This window comes from Tyto alba, unplaced genomic scaffold (assembly GCF_018691265.1).
Source record: "Tyto alba isolate M040663 unplaced genomic scaffold, T.alba_DEE_v4.0 Super-Scaffold_27, whole genome shotgun sequence".
NCBI lineage: Eukaryota > Metazoa > Chordata > Aves > Strigiformes > Tytonidae > Tyto > Tyto alba.
Genome location: NW_024881301.1, coordinates 3936992 through 3954737, shown reverse-complemented (window position 1 = coordinate 3954737; position 17746 = coordinate 3936992). Strand labels below are relative to the sequence as shown.

At 44.7% G+C, this 17746-nt stretch overlaps 1 protein-coding gene across 2 annotated transcripts in view; it reads right to left on the bottom strand.

The window, feature by feature from the left end:
* The window catches only part of GAREM1 (GRB2 associated regulator of MAPK1 subtype 1), a 103580-nt gene extending 86484 nt beyond the window's left edge, over nt 1-17096 (bottom strand). The window contains exon 1 of one of the 2 annotated variants that reach the window (XM_042798095.1): nt 16627-17096. In XM_042798095.1, coding sequence (XP_042654029.1) covers nt 16627-16747 — 121 coding nt within the window. In that variant the 5' untranslated portion in view covers nt 16748-17096. The remainder of the gene's footprint in view (nt 1-16626) is intronic. The other variant, XM_042798094.1, reaches the window with a different exon arrangement.
* Nucleotides 17097-17746: the final 650 nt, after the last annotated feature.

Below are 17746 nucleotides of genomic sequence, written 5' to 3'. Positions count from 1 at the left end.
AAAAAACAAGGCATAACTGTCCACAGAAAAACAGCAGACAGCAACTCCTTCTTCCATACAAAACAAGTAAGGCAGAAAAATATCAAGGTGTACATCAGGCTGCATCACAAAGATTTTTCACTGCTAACTTCATTTTGGTCTCTTTTGACCCAGGGACACATGGAAGCACCACTAGCTCTGAAGAAACACTGCACTCAGTTAAGTTGCTTTTAAGTTAGTAAGAGTACAAGTTCTCTGAAAAACGTACACAAAACACCACTGAAACTGTTAGCATGGGCAATAGGCTACTGGAGGAGAACTCCCAAGTAGTCAATTTTTGGTTGGCTGGTTTTGATATTGGTTGGATATCAACCTGAATATCTTTGAGGTTTAGCATCTATTTTTATCAGAGTCTGAATTCAAATAGCTATATGAATTCTTTCACTTACGGGATAAGACTGTGATCCTAAATAAACCTCACTGGTTTTAATACATGCAATGGAGGAAAAACAAGAGAAATGAGTATGTGACAACTCCGGAGAAGACGAACCTACTATATTCTATTTGTTAATCATACCTGCAGTGCTGTCATACATGACCATCTGACAGCAGCTGTCGTCAAGGGGAGGAAAGCAACAAGTGAGCAAATGCCCTTTTTTCCTTAGAAGCACAGACTTCATCTGAAGTCATCGAGTGGTTTTGCTGTTTCAGGCAGACTGAGTCTGCAACAGGGCACGGGACAGCTTCCACCCAACACCCCATCTACCACAACGCTGCCAACATACGATCCCTCACCTCCGGCACTCGGTCAGATTACCACAGCCACATCTTCCTGCCAGAACAAGTACCTCTTCTCCTACAGATGATTTCACTAATACTTTAACCTTTCTTCTTTTATAATGCAGAGTTTGGAATTTACATTTTTGGGGAAGAAACACAAAGTTCTTCCTAAGTCTGAATACTCAAATTAGGACAATTAATGTTATTTTGTTATTGTTTAGCAGGTCATGCTAATTCTCATTACAAGTAACTTCTATCTGAACTCTGAGGGACAGTAGAGGGAAGAAGTCAAACCTTCTGTTTTCTGCATGCTGCATCAGAGTATCTGTTGGGGATTTATCTATGAAAACATACCTCAATGAATGTCAGACACTAATAAATATTAAATTAGGGCGGCTTGCTTGCTTAAGCTTTGGCACTGTACTTGGTTACTAAGTCAAATCTCAATGAGCTGTTCAGCCTGCCAGTGCTATTTTTTCTGAAAAAATAAAACTTGCACTGGTCTATGACATATGTCATAAGAAAAAGGAAGAGAACGTCATCTGAATTTTCCAGTTTGAAGTAGCAACGGGAATTTGTATGAAAAAAAAAATCACATCCTTGTAATGTTCCTTAACAAAGGTAGGAAAGGAAACCCCAGAAATATTTTATTACATGAAGAACCTCACCTGTAGCAACATTAATGAACATTGGATCTACAAGGATTAAAAGGTTATGGGTTTTTTTTTTTTGTCACTATGAACAGATGCTTGGAAGAGTTACTCTTGCATAAAATGCCTAATGGGACAGAAGTAAGATGAGCGTGTGATTCCAGAAAAAACTACTACTACAGAAGAAAAACCTGCTTTGAAAGCCTGTCCATGTTATCAGTCTCACTTTGTCATTCCATACAGACACAAAAAAAGGTTGATAATTTTTTTATCTAGGTGATCAGACAAACTTCCTTGTTTAAAGACAAGCAAAACAACTTGCATGGGAGTGTATCATGCAAAGTCTAAATACAGACTGCCAGTGAGTTAAAAGGGTAAATATTGTAATTTCTAGGAGCAAATATTGTAGATGGAAAAAAACAAAACAACCAAAACAAACCCAACCCACGTTAAAATTTGAACATCTCAGGGCTACAAAATGTAGCGTACTATATTTTAATTTCAAGTGGGCAGATTCATTAGGAAAGCCTGACAGTGGTTTCACCTGACTGTCCGTCTCTGAACACAGTGGAAAAGATGAAAGCAGACGGCTCAGTCCCCAGCTACACAACCTTTTGAGACTGCAACACAAAGATCTGGAATAAAAACTGCAGCTATATCTAGGACTGCTAAGCAACTTCACTTTTGAGTTTCCCTTCTTCCTTCTCAAACAATTTCCCGGGTAGTTTTAAAAATGTGCTTCTGTTTAATTGTTCCATTCCTGCAGCACATTCATTTGTGCTGGTTCCTGTTACCTGCATCAACCAGTATTTCCGTCATGATTCAAACTGCAATCAAACATCCCTCTCTCCAAAGAAATCCAAAGTAATATTGACTTGACCTTCCATCAACTGCATAGACTCCACACCCTTCAGTGGATGAAAGGCTACCCCTGACATCATAAGGATTCATACTCATTTTGATTTTAACATAACTTATATTCTTCCTTTCTTTGCCAGAAGCATGAAAAGGGAAAAAGTCACAACTGAAGCAGAGAAGATCATGGGAAATTACTTGAAAATCTTGTATGCTCTCTCTCAAATTAAGATTCAACCATCTGGTCTTCAGAGCTGCTTTTTACATTACAAAAGATTTAGAAAAAAAAAAAAAGTGCTTTCTTTTTTTCAAATTTTTTCATTTTCCAAATATTTTTATTTGAACCACAGGAGAGCCCAGGCACCAAACCCGGATCAGGTTGTGCCCCACAAATTCACCAAGAGTTTCAGACCACCTCTTTGGTAATTTGCTGCAGACACCATGTAGGAAACATTCAGGAGAACCATCCAACCCTGTCCAGACGAGACTGAGACATTCAGGTGCCCGAAACTGCTCATCTGCAGCAAGGTCTGTTACCAGCAATTACACTTGTCTCAACCTCAGATGGCAGAGGGACAGACACTGAATCTTCTTGCAGCTTCACGAAGACCTGGGCATCTGCACAAGAAATTGTCCAAGATTAAGCCTCTCCCAACCTTTTGCCTTGGATGAAACACAACTGCTGCCGGCTACGCTGCAATAATTTTCAGTCGTGTCTGAACAACAGGGTACCCAGTTTGCTTCACTGACCCTACCTGCTCAGCAAGGAAGGGGCAAAGACAGCATCACCCTCAGGCTGCCAAACATCACCACCTGCGGCACTTTGTGCACTGATGTAACCTTTCGGCCTCAGTACTGCAATCAAACTTTGCTCTAGGTGACCATTAAATATTTCACAATCAATAGAAAGGAGATAAGGCTTTATTTCTGCAATTTACAATCCCTCTGCAAAAGCCTGATACAATCAAATTGCTTCAACCCAGCTGATGCTGAACTCAAACTATCACCCACTAATACCCAAGAAGACAGCAGCGACTCCCATCCCCCTATTCTTTTTATGCCTGCCAGCAAGAAGACAGATTTATTTCTTTAGGATTAGCATTTTGCGATTGGAATGACTGGATATACCAGTAGTGTTGCAACAAATCAGCATAAACCATAATCTTGTTACAAGGCTATGGTACAGATTAATCCACTGAAAAATCCAGTTTGTTCCAAGACAAGCTTTTCTCTAGGGGCAAATACACAGACAGCATCTCAGCAAGTCTTCAAAAAAAAAAAAAAAACAAAAAACCCCAAAACCAAAAAACAACACAACTGTTTGACCTACTGCAGGAAAGAGGAGCACAAATATTTTAAATAAACACCAAGTGGAAATCTGGTGCCACTGCCACTGATGGTAAACTCTCTGCTGACTTCAGCAATCTCACAATTTGAACCTTGGCATCTTCCTCTCTTTGTGTTCATAAGAAAACTAGCTGGGGGGGTGGGGTGGGAGGGGGAAGAGTAACAACACAGATTTAATTGAGCTTTGTTTGTGTTTGTTTCAAGCCTTCAAAACAAACATCCCAGAATGAGAAACCTTACTTTTTATGAACTCAAGCCAAACAAGCCAAAATACATCTTTCAACACAGACTGCTCTCCACCCCCACACAGGGGGGAAAAAAAACACTCAGTACAACAACTTAACGTTTGCATTCCAAAACACAGTAACTTTCTTCTGCTATCATAATTACTCTTCTTATTAATGCTGAGCATCATCAGATGGAACTGCATATTTGATGTATCCTCATGCCATATTTAGCTGTAAGATTGATCCAACAGAACAGCCAATCACCATGGTTACTTACAAACCACCCTAAAAACTTTCGCACTTCTTTAAACTACTCTGATAGCCTGCAACATGCTGAATAATGCTGAAAAAAAAAAAAAAAAAAAAAAAAAAATCTTAGACTTAACTAATTGAAAACTGAGATTCCCAAGGAAGAAAATGTTCTGGTTTTGAAGTCACCTAAGATCACAAAACTGAAGCATTAAGAATAAGAACAAAGAACGCCAAGTTCAACTACACTTAAAATTATCCCAGGCTAGAAATATTGAGGAGGAGAAAGCTAAATAATTTTTTCATTGCATGCAACAGAGGTTCCAGACTAGTTTAGTGTTACCATAGAGAGGGAAAGGAATTTTTATGTCCGTCTCATGTTTAGTTTATTTTTCATTTTGAATTCTTATGGCCAAAGTCAAGGGAAAAATAAAAGACTTAAAATATATATTTGACCTTGCAATCAAGGCACAAGGTTTGGAAATGAGGAATCCAAAGAGCAGCTTTCCTAAACAGCCTGATAGGTACAGATAAAGAGAATGACAGCACTACCTGACCAAAAGAAAAACACAGCAGTAACGAGATTTCTGAGCAGCCTGCTGCCATCCAAATCAGCTCCTTTAAATACTTCATTAAGAGAGACAAGGTTTTCTTTCACTGGAGGCAAGCATTCCTTATGCTGGAAAGCTCCTGCTTAGATGCATCTATAAATATTGTGAGGTCCACTGGAGGATACACGTCCAAATGCCTGTTTAGCATCAGGTGCCTAGTTGGAGAAGCTTAATACTTAGAGGTGGAAGGTCAGCATTTAGCATTGCACCACATGCTTTTACTGGCTTCCTATTTATTTCCAAGCACAGATACAGAACGATTGCTTTAACTGATAAAACTGAAGGCAGCTGCACACCTTAGCTGCTTCAGAAGTCATCTGTCCCCACGTGCAATGGTTGGGAGTCTGATCAGGGAAGTCTGGCTAAAGCTTCCCAGATTCGGAATGCTGATGAAGAAAATTTTAACCCTACCAACCTCATGGATTTAAGACCTAGAATTTGATTCTAGATTGCCGTGGCAGAAAAGCAGCCTATTCATTCAGACTTTTCCTAGGCACAGCATGAGAGCTGGGGAGCTCTCATTGACAGTTATTTATAATTAGATGATATTTTAAAATAGTATCCAAGTAAACATGCTCAGTCCTCTCATTATATATCTCAAGTCCTAAAAAGACACTACGCTGCTTTGTGTTGCACTGCAGTGATCCCCGTTTGAACTTGGGGCATCTTGGACAAGCTCCCAATGAAAAATAAAGTAGCCCAAATGCAGGAGCTGCTCACGCATAGTTTTCTTTGGCTTTGAAAGAACTCAACATGACACTTTAATTTGGCCCTGATTTTTTTTTTTTTTTTTTTTTTTTTTTTTTTTTTTTTTTTTTTTTTTTTTTTTGCAGCCTGGGTTAAGGATGGAATAAAAACAGCTGGAAGCAAGCAAAAGTTCAGCTCTGCTCTGAAGTACCGTCACCACCCGGCTGCTTGCCCAGCAGCCTGGCCCATCTCCCCATGCCCTCAGAGACCAAGCAGGCACTAACTGATGGTGCACACACGGCACCCGCTTGATGGGGCTGCCTTTGCCTTTCAGCTGTGTCCATCCCACCCCTTTGTCTCAACTTGGAAAAGTTCAAGTATCACTAGTAAGAAGGCAATGCCTCTTCAAACACAAGCTGACAGCACACACGCACAGACATTTTGGATGTTCAACTGTAATCAGGCACCTGTTTGGTTTGGTTACATCCTGGTACAGTAAGAGTATCTGGGCAATATGGGAATACTAACAAGATGAGTGCACTTAAACCTGCATCTAATTCTTCTGTGATCAAGAACAGTCCTAATCCTGAATGCAATTTATATTAATTGTTCAGAGAAATCTACACATAAAATGTAAGGTGTAAAACAAATGGCTTTAAAAAACAAAAATAACAACAACAACAAACAACAAAAAAACCCAAACCATAAGGGCTACATGAATAAAATCCCTTTGATAATATTTTTATCATCTTAAGAAGGCACAAAAAGAAAAAAATAAAACCTCTCATGTGAAGAGGAAAGCTTGTACTTTTGGCAAGCAGCATGCAGAGCACAGAATGAGGAAAAGCCCATCATGCCTCACTTTCCCCTTGAGGGCACACTTATCTTTGCCCACAGGCCATTTGGTCTTAAGATATTTTGTTATATATTCACAGGAACCCAAAAGATACTTGACAGTGCAACCCATAAAATATGCAACAGAAATCATCTTTTCCTCTATCTTGCCCTACATCCAGTTGCAGTGGTGTTGCAGCTTTGCTGTTTGTCTACAGCCACGTCCTGAGTTCAGTGACTGCAATAACACGCGCGTGTAACTAGTCACATTTTGTATTTTCATATAGAACCCTATCATCTGAGTCACACACACAGACCGATGCTTTCTGTATTTTCCTGCTGTGAGTATAATGTAGCTTCACATTCAGAGACTAAGACAGAAAAAATGTCTGACCATAATGAAGTTACATAAATGCAACTCAGACAAGATCTTAGATATTACACAATGTGTGTGGTTATGGTCCCCTTCAAAGAGGAAGAGGGGCATTTTGACCTTTTAATAAATAGAAGCCTAAACAAAACTGTTAAGAAGCAGGAATAATTTAATGTTTTGGAAACCAGTCTTCCAACAAGGATACACACATAAGATTCTCCTTCCAGCAGTCACATCCTGTAACAAATGGTCAAGGATTACTATTATTTTTACAAATACACAGCATCTTCACTCACTTTCTGTAAGTCAAGCAAGCCATCAGTGCTGGCTGACAAAAGGAAACATTACATGCAAAGCCTACCAATTCACACTGGAGTCCTGCCAGCAAAACTCCCTTTACTTAAGTTAAACCAAACAGCATGTCAACAGAAAATTGTAAGACCCCACAGAGGGAGATCCCATGTTATCTGCACGGATATAAAACACCTCCCTGAAGCAAAGCCCAGAACACTTGTCTCCTTCCAACAGCAATGGGCTGCAGTTCCAATTTCGGATCTCAGTGACCAGAAACTTTCAAGTCTCTAAAAGTGTCTGAAATAACTTTCCCTGCTTGCTTTCTCACTTCTGGTAGCACATACAGAGCTATATCACTCCTGGTACACGCACAGCCAAACATCATGCTGCCATCTGGTCTAAGAAACACCCCAGTTTCTTCCAAGTTGAGGCCACAGAGGGATGGAAAAACAGAGTTTGCACAGGAGTTGCAAGAAGCTGGATGAAAGAACAAGAACACAACAGCAATGTGCCAGTAACTCTGGAAGAGGTGAAAGGACAGACTATCCTATCTGAAGGCAAGAAAGGATAACAGAAAAATGGAAGAAGATCCTTGCACTGCTCCCTTCTGCTACTGTTAGACACTACTGGGTGCTTTACCTTACAACAACGTTGGAAATGACTGCAGATAACTTGCAACACCTACTGGAAGCCCACAAGTATAGAATAGTAGCCTCGGGGATGGACTGAGTGATGCAGACTGGAGCCAAAGGGATCCTTGAATCCAACCATGGCCTGAAGGGACCCACTGAAAGACTCAACAGGAAAGCTGGACAAGAAGAAAAGATCTGTCCATATGGGCCTTTTCCTGCCCTCTCCTCGCCTCGCCTCCCCCCCCACCGTGATAAAAAGTTTCCTTCATCTTCCCACCCCAATGTTCCCTCTTTCATGTCCAAAATGGTGAGGTGCCAGGAAGCAACAAGAATAGTCAGTGCTTGCTTTTAGTGGGGCAAAGAAGCAAAATTGCCAGTTGGAACAACAACAACAACAAAAGCTGCAAACAGAAAAACAAACACATGGGAGTGGGTATCCGAGCTCATTTGTGTATTACTTCGAAATAGTTCCTGGAAGTAATTTAGTAACTGAGTATTTAGACTGCATGACTTACAAACCCGGCTGCAAGGTGACCGTGCTCTGTTTGAGCCGGGCAGCCCAGTTCGCTTCAGCGCTCAGCAGCAGCACGACCAGGCGGGGGGGGATGCTCAGTTAAGGCCAGCGGGCACAATTTTGAAATGACTGTTTAGGGTACACACAGGGACCTTCTTCCACTGGTACCCTCGGATTGGCCTTGGGCACACAGTCTGTCCCTTCAGGACAGAGTGAAGAAGCAAGCGGTTTAGGGTGGTTCATCTCCAGACTCTCCCCAGCGAGCCCATACCCTTCTTGCAGCACCCTCGCACCCAACACCTCGCCTTTGGAGGATGCACACCCCTACTCTGCACCCCAGCCAGCGGCCGCAGCCCCCCCGGCCTTTCGGTGGAAACCTGCCACCCACCAAGCTACGTCCTCACCCACGCCAGGCACAGGTTTTGCCATGAAGGCCCAGAGACAGCAGGCAGAGCCACTCGTGGCGTGCACCAGCCTGCCGAAGAAGGCTTTTAGTCCCTTACTCAGCTTTCCTCCCCACTCCCCCAGCCCTGACTGTAAGGAGAAACTCCCCAACTTCCTCGCCACCACCACTTTGCTAGAAAAGTTTCCCCTGCTCGTTTCACAAATACAACCGCAGCACGTTGTGTTTTACATAATATTTACATTTGAGTAGGTAAGGTTCAGCCTTGGCATGAGGCAATTACAGTATCAGCTTCATCAAGTTGAGCTCTCAGGCATCTTCCAGTCTCCGAGATTGTATTTAAACCTTTATCCTTGGTTCTTCTTAGGAGCCCAGCAATATCCTCACAGGCCAAGGAAACATAAACAAACCTGAGTTCTCCATGATTACAACTTGCACCAGTTATAACACCAGGAAAGAAAAAGCCAACAAATAAAAAACGGCACTTTTCAAACAATTTTGCATTTCCTGAAGGTTTGTCCCTCCAGGAGGCTTCAAGTGGCCTCCCCCACCACAAGATTTGCTACTTTTCCTGGTAAAATCACCATCTGCTCCTCTGCTGAGAGCACACCAGCTCCTGCCTGGGCACGTCTGTGCTGCGGCCCCTGGCAGGGGGCTCCCCAAGCCCCCTGAACCCACAGCTCCAGTCGCTCCCGCTGGTCTTGTCAGGTCAGCATAGTGGCTTGATCCAGACACTTGGTGCATGTTTTGCAGGCTCAAGAGTATCTCCCTCCTCACAGCAGACTTGGCCTGCTAACGTCTGTCGGAGCTGGCAATTCTTGCTCCACATCTGCAACCTCTACCACATCTCTACGCTCACATCTCCCACGTGCCGTCAGCCACAGCAGTAGCTGGTGGTGTTAATGCCTTGTATGAGCTAAACGCAGTTACCTCCTACCCTCCAGACATTCCACCAGCCTCTTACCGAAGGCCCAGTTTCTGATCACTCCTTTGCACAAACTGAAAGCCAAAGCAAGCTACGGGACTTGGAGGTTGGACTCCAAACCCTCCCCAGCCCCAGGAAGACACTTCTACCCCCTCAGCATGCAGCATCAAGCCTAAGGGCCTTGCAGCAGCAGTACAGGAGATATCGAGCCAGAACAGCTATTCTCACTGATGCCGTGCCTCAGCCAAGCGTGCAGGTGCCCTGGCAAAGCTGTAATATTAGCAGTTTTATCCTGACATGCACACTGCCATAGAGACTGCAAAGCAGGCGTGGCCCCGAACCTCAAAAGCCACACTCTTCAATCTGCCTATACACCTCAATTTTACATTTCTGTGCTAGCCCTTCAGATTAGCAAATTTGGCTTGCAGGTGGATGCACACTGAAGTTAGCTCTACAAGCTTTTCATACTGTAAATGGTATGAAAATTACAAACCACAAATGCTATGTAAAACTCATTCCAAAGGGAAGCACCATTAAAAGCAAAAATTTCAGACTTGAAATATTGGTTCATTGGGTTTTATGAAGGTTGGTTTTGAGTCATATGCAATCCACGTTAAGATGATGAATATTTTCCTACAGAGGAGAGACTTAAGCTTCCCTAGTCCAACCAACTTGTTACTCCTAATGCCAAAAGGAAATATAGCAACACCCATGCCCTTCACTGCTTACAAACCACCACTGAGTAACTGGAACATGCTGTAGCTCTTCCCACAGCTTCCACCGAATCCTGGAGCACCAGAGCACGCTGTCCAATATCCTCCAGCACTTCATCTTGGCATAGTCCCTGGAGTTGCCTTTGCTGGGCTATTACAGGGAGTGCCAATTCACGTAATCACCAAATCCAGGAACACCTAGTTCCAGAACAGCACTTACAGACAAAGCATAAAACAACAAAACCCTTCTTTTCTATGCTAGACTTATACCATTCCTTACCACCATATCTTGCAACAACAGCATACGATTCATCACACCACATTTGTTTTAAGATTAAGGGTTTTACTAACTGTTCAAGACACCTTAATTCCTTTGATTCTATGTACATCTTGTGCTTCATCTGAAAGCTACATGTAATTTAAATGGAGGGGGAAAAAAACAAAAACAAAAAAAAAAAAAAAGAAAAGAAAAAAAAGCCAAGGCACTATGCTTCCCCTAGGACTTTATCCATGGATTTAAACTTACAGCACTTACTTGAATTTCGGTTAAGAAAATACTAATGGTGTTTCACCTCCCAATACCTGAACTACAGAATTATCCAGGAAGAGTTTGTTCAGGTATGTGCATAACCTAACAGAGTCAAAACTCCAGAAATTGAAACAAAGAGCTGTAAGTTTCACACCTCTTATGGCAGAAAATAATATTAACATGTATTAAGTATGTAAGAAATAAGAGCAAGGCAACATAAGAGCAAGACAACTATTTTGCATCTTAGCAGCCCCACCACACTACCAAGGGTCCAGTGTAGTGCAAATGGCACACTGGTTAAAGAACACACAGTACCACAGTACACACTATTGTACATTAAATGATTACCAAACATGAAAGCAGCTCAAACAAATGGCTTTTTAGGTGTAAAATGGGTATGCTGCTGAACTGCTTATCTGACTCACTGGAAGCCTTTTGTATACCTGGGAATAGGTGTTGCAAGTTACTGGCCTCCATCTCCAGAAAGGCACTATAATCTTCACAGACACCATTAGGTAGTTGAGGATATTAAGTGAATTAAAAGCTTTTCCACTGAAATGGTTCTGGAACACATCTCTGCCAGCAGGGGGAAAGAAAAAAAAAAAAAAAAAAAAAAAAAAAAAAACAACCAAAAGAAAAACCCAGGAACAGTGGTTAGTGGCAACCTGTCAATTGTTTTTTCATTCAATTGTCTTGATGGAAACAGCAGACCACAAGGTAAAGGAGGAAAGGAGAAGCAGCAGGGAGAAGATGGTTCTGAGATTATACCTTAATGACAGAACAGACAGTATAAGCGGTTGGAGTTTTAGAGCTGCTCAGCACATAAGGAAGAAATCAAGCCATGTGGGTAGGGCATATCTTGAGGATTTTTGCCTTTAAATCAGAGACACTTGACTGTGTGCCCATTACACAAGAACTGTCACCTACCACACCACAGTACACAACAGCCGGCCAGACCTTAAGTGGGAAATGAGATCATGGCCACTGCCCAGGGTCTGAGCATATCCAAAACCTCTTTCCTGGTTCACTTGAAAGCTCTGCCCTACCCCCACATGATTCCTTTTAAAAATTTATTCAATAGAAGACTACTGAGACACCCTGCACTAGCTTCTCAAAAGAAGGAGGTCATTCAAGACAATTAAAGCACGGATAGCAGCATTCAGACCTTAAAAGAATAAGTCTCTTTGTAGTTTCAAAGTATTGTTCAGCTGCACAGATAACCCGCATTTGTAGAGTGACGCAATACAAAATTTTCATTATGCACACGGCCACGCTGTTCTATTGAGTACGATGTTCTTTGATAAGCTGTGAGGGTGCTCAGTTTCCAGATACTTGGAACTGGAATAAGCCCTACAGTAATGTGCTGCAGGGAACAACAGTCCCCTGAATGTGACTAGGGTAGACAGACGTCACCATGAAAAGTTTTGAAATGGACAAGGAAAAAAGAACCTGAAATAAAATAAAAAAGTCAATAAAATCTCTTCATCCCCAGCAGCAATAGCAGCATGAACTCACTATTCACCCACTGCTGATATTCACAAGAGTTCACTCAGGGGTAAGAAAGAAGAAATTACCTTTCAAATTTGTTACGTATTTTATAGATTTTTTTTCCTTTCTTCAGAGCCACTAATTCTGTCATTTCATCTTACAGCAACCACACAGTTACACTGCATAGAAAAGAATTTCCTTTGGAGTTTCAGTGGCTCATCACAATCCACAGTCCAGAGAAGTTCTGTGTGGTTTCCCCACCAAGCACAGTAGGGAATCACTTCTCTGTGTGTTGAGGACAAGTGCCACTATGTTTGATCCTAAGACTACCAGTTTCCATAACTTTTTTTTTTTTTTTAGAGCATGCATAAATATGTTTATCCCCTGTCGAAAAAAAAAAAAAAAAAAAAAAAAAAAATCAGAGGACCAGATGCCCTCTTAATCCCAGAAACTTTAGACTTTGTACACAAGCTGCTGATTTCTGTGAACTCTTAGTTCATACCCAATCTGCGGGTGAGAACTAACTACCCGCAAAGGCTGCTCTGTACTAGTGGAAACACAGCAACAGGGGCTGGGGGAAAGGGAGTTCTGCTAAGAAACTCTTGGGAGTCCAAAGGGAGCAGTGAGCTTAAGAAAAAAAGTTTGGCCTGAAGGTCAGCTCTGTGCAAAGCAGTATTTGCCAGATCTTAACCTTGACAGAATTTCTCTTTTACCCTCCAAAGTTATCCTTAGAAAAATAATTACCGGACATTTAAAGCCCCGAGATAATCGGGCACAACATCATTTCGGCGTTAGCAGCAAGATGCAGCCACAGGCTCGCTGTTAGCCTTTGCTACAGACGAGCTGGAGGCCGGCAGCCCAAGCCCCCCGCACGCCCGCGTCGCCTCAGCGCCCAGCGATGCTCACCTCCAGCCCGGCTGCAGCAACCGCAGCCGACACCATCTCCTTCTGCTGCCGGCTCCCGGAGACAAATCTTTTCCCCACGGCACCCACCCACAAGCTTCTCTGTGTCACTGGGGTGGGATTCAGCTGTGACAATGCAGATCAGGATGGGGAGGGGGGGCGAGAACAGGAAAAAACACAACACAAAGCTCGCTCCTCTCTTGCTCTTTGAGTCTTGCTTCTTTGCATCTGAAACAGCCCACTCAGTGAATTCCACAGCGTGAGCTAAAGTCCATTCATATTCTTTGGTATGATGTTCAGCACTCTTTTAGCAGTTTTGTATTTGAGTTATTCTCTAGAAATATCTAAACTGTTATACATGTTGGGAAAAAAAGAATAATAGAAAAAACATTTGTTTCCTCTCAAGAATAGGAGCTTTTTTTTTTTTTCTTCCAGCCTATTTGTTCAATTAATATAAGAATATTCACCAGCAAAATATTAAAACACATGAACAGATTAAAACAAAACTTGACTCCTGACTTAACAGGATCCAAAAGCATAACCTGGATCATAACTACAGTCTTAAAATTTCATCTGAAAAAACAGAAGTTGACATATTTATAATTTCTACATGGATAAGGTAGGCACTGATGCCTAACTACTTCCAACTGTATCTTGATGTAATGACAAACTACTTCCTCCCATTCCTCCTTCAGCCCATATCATCAAGAAAAACCCTTCCTTCTTAGCAGAGGACCAAATTTAGTGCGCATAAATATTTCATAACTTCATCCTGTCAAGAAACCAAACTACTTAAGGGCATTTTTCCAGGAGCTGCACATCCAAACTCGAAGAACAAAACTACATTCATCATACCCATTCTCCCTCTTCAAACTGAAAGGCCTGAAGGTGACGCAACAGTGAGAAACTGGAGATCTTGTGTGTCTGTCACTGAAGAACATTATCCACCAAGTGTAAACTCCATTAAGAAATGTCAAAACAATACAGTAAGGCTGGCATCTTCTGCAAAAAACACACATCCATCTTTCCAACCCTCTTCTATATCCCAGTCCCCCAGAAGAAATTAATTCTGGCTTTCCCAAAACCTCACGATGACTGAAACAACCAGTCTAGAAACAACTCGCTGCTACAGACAGAAGGCAACCACAAAATCAAAAGGTGACTGAAGACAGACATCTACAGGTGGTTTGATTTCCAACAGCATGGAACACATGCAGCTTCCACTGATCTGGAGAGGAATTTAGCACCTAAAGAAGAGACGAGGCCATTTCTCTGCAACGGAACCCTCACCCCGTCGATGAGGCTGTACCTGCAGTGGTGCGGAGGGGACAAGAGCTGCATCCTGACAGAACTGGCACAAGACCCTCCTCCGTTATCAGAGGTAGCCTTAAACTTCCCGAGCAGTGGATGACACACACTTGGATTGGACCCCGCATTTATTTTCTTCAGTATCGCATCAAGAAATTCTCTGACAGAGCTCCACCTGTTAGCTTTGCAAGACAAGGACAGGGATGCAGAGCAACCGCCCTGGGACAGCAGGTGCTCCAGTCACTTCCACAAACATTGCACGCTCCCAGCTTTCCTCCTTCAGAAGGCTACACACAGATTCATGGTTGCTTTCTCTTATTGCCAGACAACCTCCTTAGGAAATAGAAAGTGTTCTCTTCGTACCACCAAGACCATGGCGTCTGCGTTCTTTGTAAAATACTGATTCGTCTGCCATCTGTGGTCCCAGAAGTTGAAAGGTACGTCTGTACGAGTAGGTAAAAGCAGACCCAAGAGCCCCTGCCAGCATGCTGAACTGGCCAGATCTCAAGCAGCTTCAAGCCAAAGCCCTTAGCACAGTGCCATACCTGAGCCTGCCTCCCAGCAGGGTTAGTGTGGGGCTGAACCAGCACTCCCAGGACACCTACACCAACAGCTGCCTCACATCTGGCCATCTCAGGGCATGGGCAAAAGAGCTCAGGTCTGTTTACACCTACCACTTGCCTGTGCATATGCTCTGAGTGTGGCACATGGGACAAAAAAAGCCTTTGCACATAATCCACTACATCCTTGTCTCCCCAATAGTTATGGGATATTCCCACCACCAAGTCTGACACAAAACCGAAAGGAAAAAAAAAAAAAAAAAAAAGCCCCCCCAAAATAATTACTTGCTTAAAAACCCATAAACTTTCTCCACCCACCAAGCTCCTTCAGGTCCTTTCCAATGAAGCAAGACAAGAGGAGTGAGGAGACTGGGAATTATAACATGCAGAGAGGGAAATTAGTAAGTCATCAATACATACATCCTGTTAAAGCCTGAATCACTGCCAGGAATCTCAAGTAAATTGACCACCTTAAGTGCAGTGACTGGAGGCCATCTTAGCTGTTTCCAGTGACAGAAGGTACTACCATAAGGAACTCCTCAACATACCAGCTTTGCCATTCTTACAGGACTACAGACATTCGACAGTACGAAAACCAGCCAGCTGCAGGTAAAAAGGCAAAGAAGCTCTTCTTTAACCTGCTCCTGAGTGCCAGTTCTGAAGAAGCACTACAAGGGACAGGAAAAGTACTGCATAATCAAGGGACAAAGTCAAAAAACCCCTGGTTTGAATCATCACTGGATTACGGGAACTGCAGTTAAGTAATAAACCAATCCTGGTCTTGACCTGCATACCGAGGAGTAACAGAGGACAAATGCCTGTGCTCCTTTTTAACTTTTCAAATCAATACAAAACTTTGTAAGAAACTGTTCTATCACATCGTATAAATGCAAGGTGATTTCATAAGCTAACGAATTAAAAAGCCTGGAAATTTTTCTTGATTTGTGAGTTATCTTCTGCATTCCCTTAGAGACTGGAGAGCTGGACAGTTTTCCCAGAGCTACCATGCAATGCACATACACAGAAAGCAGCTGAGCCTTTATTAGATATATTATTACTATATATAAAGCCTGAGCCTTTATAAAAAATTCCCCATATTTCCCCAGTTCTCTGTGCTGACACACTGCTTTCGAAGACATGCATCTAGGAAAGGCAAAACGCTGCTGTCACAGCTATTCTGTCAAACTTCTTATTTCCTGGAGTAAACAAAAAGCTGCAGACTTGGGAACTGCAGGAAAGCACCCAAGTGAACAGTAATAAAAAGTTATCTGGAGACTATAAAGGCTTCTTAGGTTACTCCACTTTTTACGGGTTCGTGGCTTTTTTAGTGAAGTGTAACATTTGGGATTTAGCCCACTTGGCTATTTAACGTCCCTTCTTACTTGGCCTCGGCGTAGCATCACTTCATCACAACGCTGGGTCTCCAGTACCGAAAATGCCCTTCCACGTTTTAATTTGCGACTGCGAGGACCTTTCCGAGGGGCAGGCAGCTGACAGCGAGCGGGCTGCACCGAGCCCCCCCCGGACACACACACGGCAAAGGGGCAGCGGGCGGGTATCACCCAGATATTTTGATGCAAAGCAACGCACGGGCTCCGCCGCCAGCCGAAGCCTCGCACCCACCCCCGGGAAGGGCAGACGCCGGTGTCAGGGACCGCAGGGAAAGCGCCGCGGGAGGAGCGGGGGGGGGGGGGGTGTGCAGCCGGGGCCCCCGCCGCCCGCCCCGCCGCCCGGCCCCGCTCCCCGCTCCCCACACCCCACGCACCGCTGTCCAGCCGGGCGATCTGCGGGAGCCGGTAGGTACTGACGAGCAGGTCCAGGGGGACGGCCACTCCGCTCCACTTCACGTCCTTGAGGCTGCAACCCAGAGCCGGGCCGGGGTCCATCTTCCTGGCCCGGGGAGAAGGGGAGGGAGGGAGGGGAGGGGAGCCAGACAGGCAGCGCCGGCGGGGTGCTCCCACCCGGCGGGGCTGCAGCCAGCGGGGAGGGGAACTGAGGAAGGGAGGGAAGTGAGCCCGCCGCGCTCAGCGCCGACCCCCCCGGGACATGCTGGGCTAGGCAGAAGGGGAGGCCCGCCGGGCGGCTGCTGCTGCTGCTGCTGCTGCTGCTGCTGCTGCGGCGGCGGCTGCTGCTGCTCCCGCCGCCCCCCGGGACCGGCTGGGGCCGCCCGCCGCCGCGCCTGGCCCAGGAAGCGCCATCCCAGCACTGACTAATCAACAGGGTGCGAGCAACGCCTGCGCAGCTGCCGCTCCTCCCCGCGCCGAAAAGGAGAGAGCCGGGCCGCCCGCCCGCCCGGCGGGGAGAGCCGCCGCCGCCGCCGCCGCCGCCGCCGCCAGCCCGTCCCTCTCGCTCCACCCTCCGACCGCTCGCCCGACCTGCAGCCCGGCCGCCGCGCAGGGCCCCGCGGCTGCGTGGCGTGGCGTGGCGTGGCGTGGCGTGGCGAACCGTGAGGGCCGGCCGCGGGGGTCGCTCGGAGCCGGTGGGTTCCCGTGCGGCCGCTCCCCCGCGCGTCCGCGGTTGCCGTCGGCCCCTGAGGCGCCTCGCTGCGTTTACCGGAGCGGATCTGAGGCAACCGGGTTGCGCCGGGTCTTCTCGCTGTTTGATTTAGCACGGGGGCTTTGCCTGTGAAATTCACCCAACGTTAAAAAAAAAGTTCAGTTAGATGGCGACTTCCATTACAGCTCGGTATTTTCAGTTGTCGCCTGTGAACTGCAGATGGGTATTTAAAGTACGAAGAGTAGTGCACAAAAGTTAGAGGAAAGTCTTCCAACTTATTTCTGTCGCCGTTACTGCACATGCAAGCATTACGTATGCTGCACATCTGAGGGTCTTCAGACCACGGGAAAATGTAAACTCAACTATGAGTTCTCTTTTCAAAGTGGCCT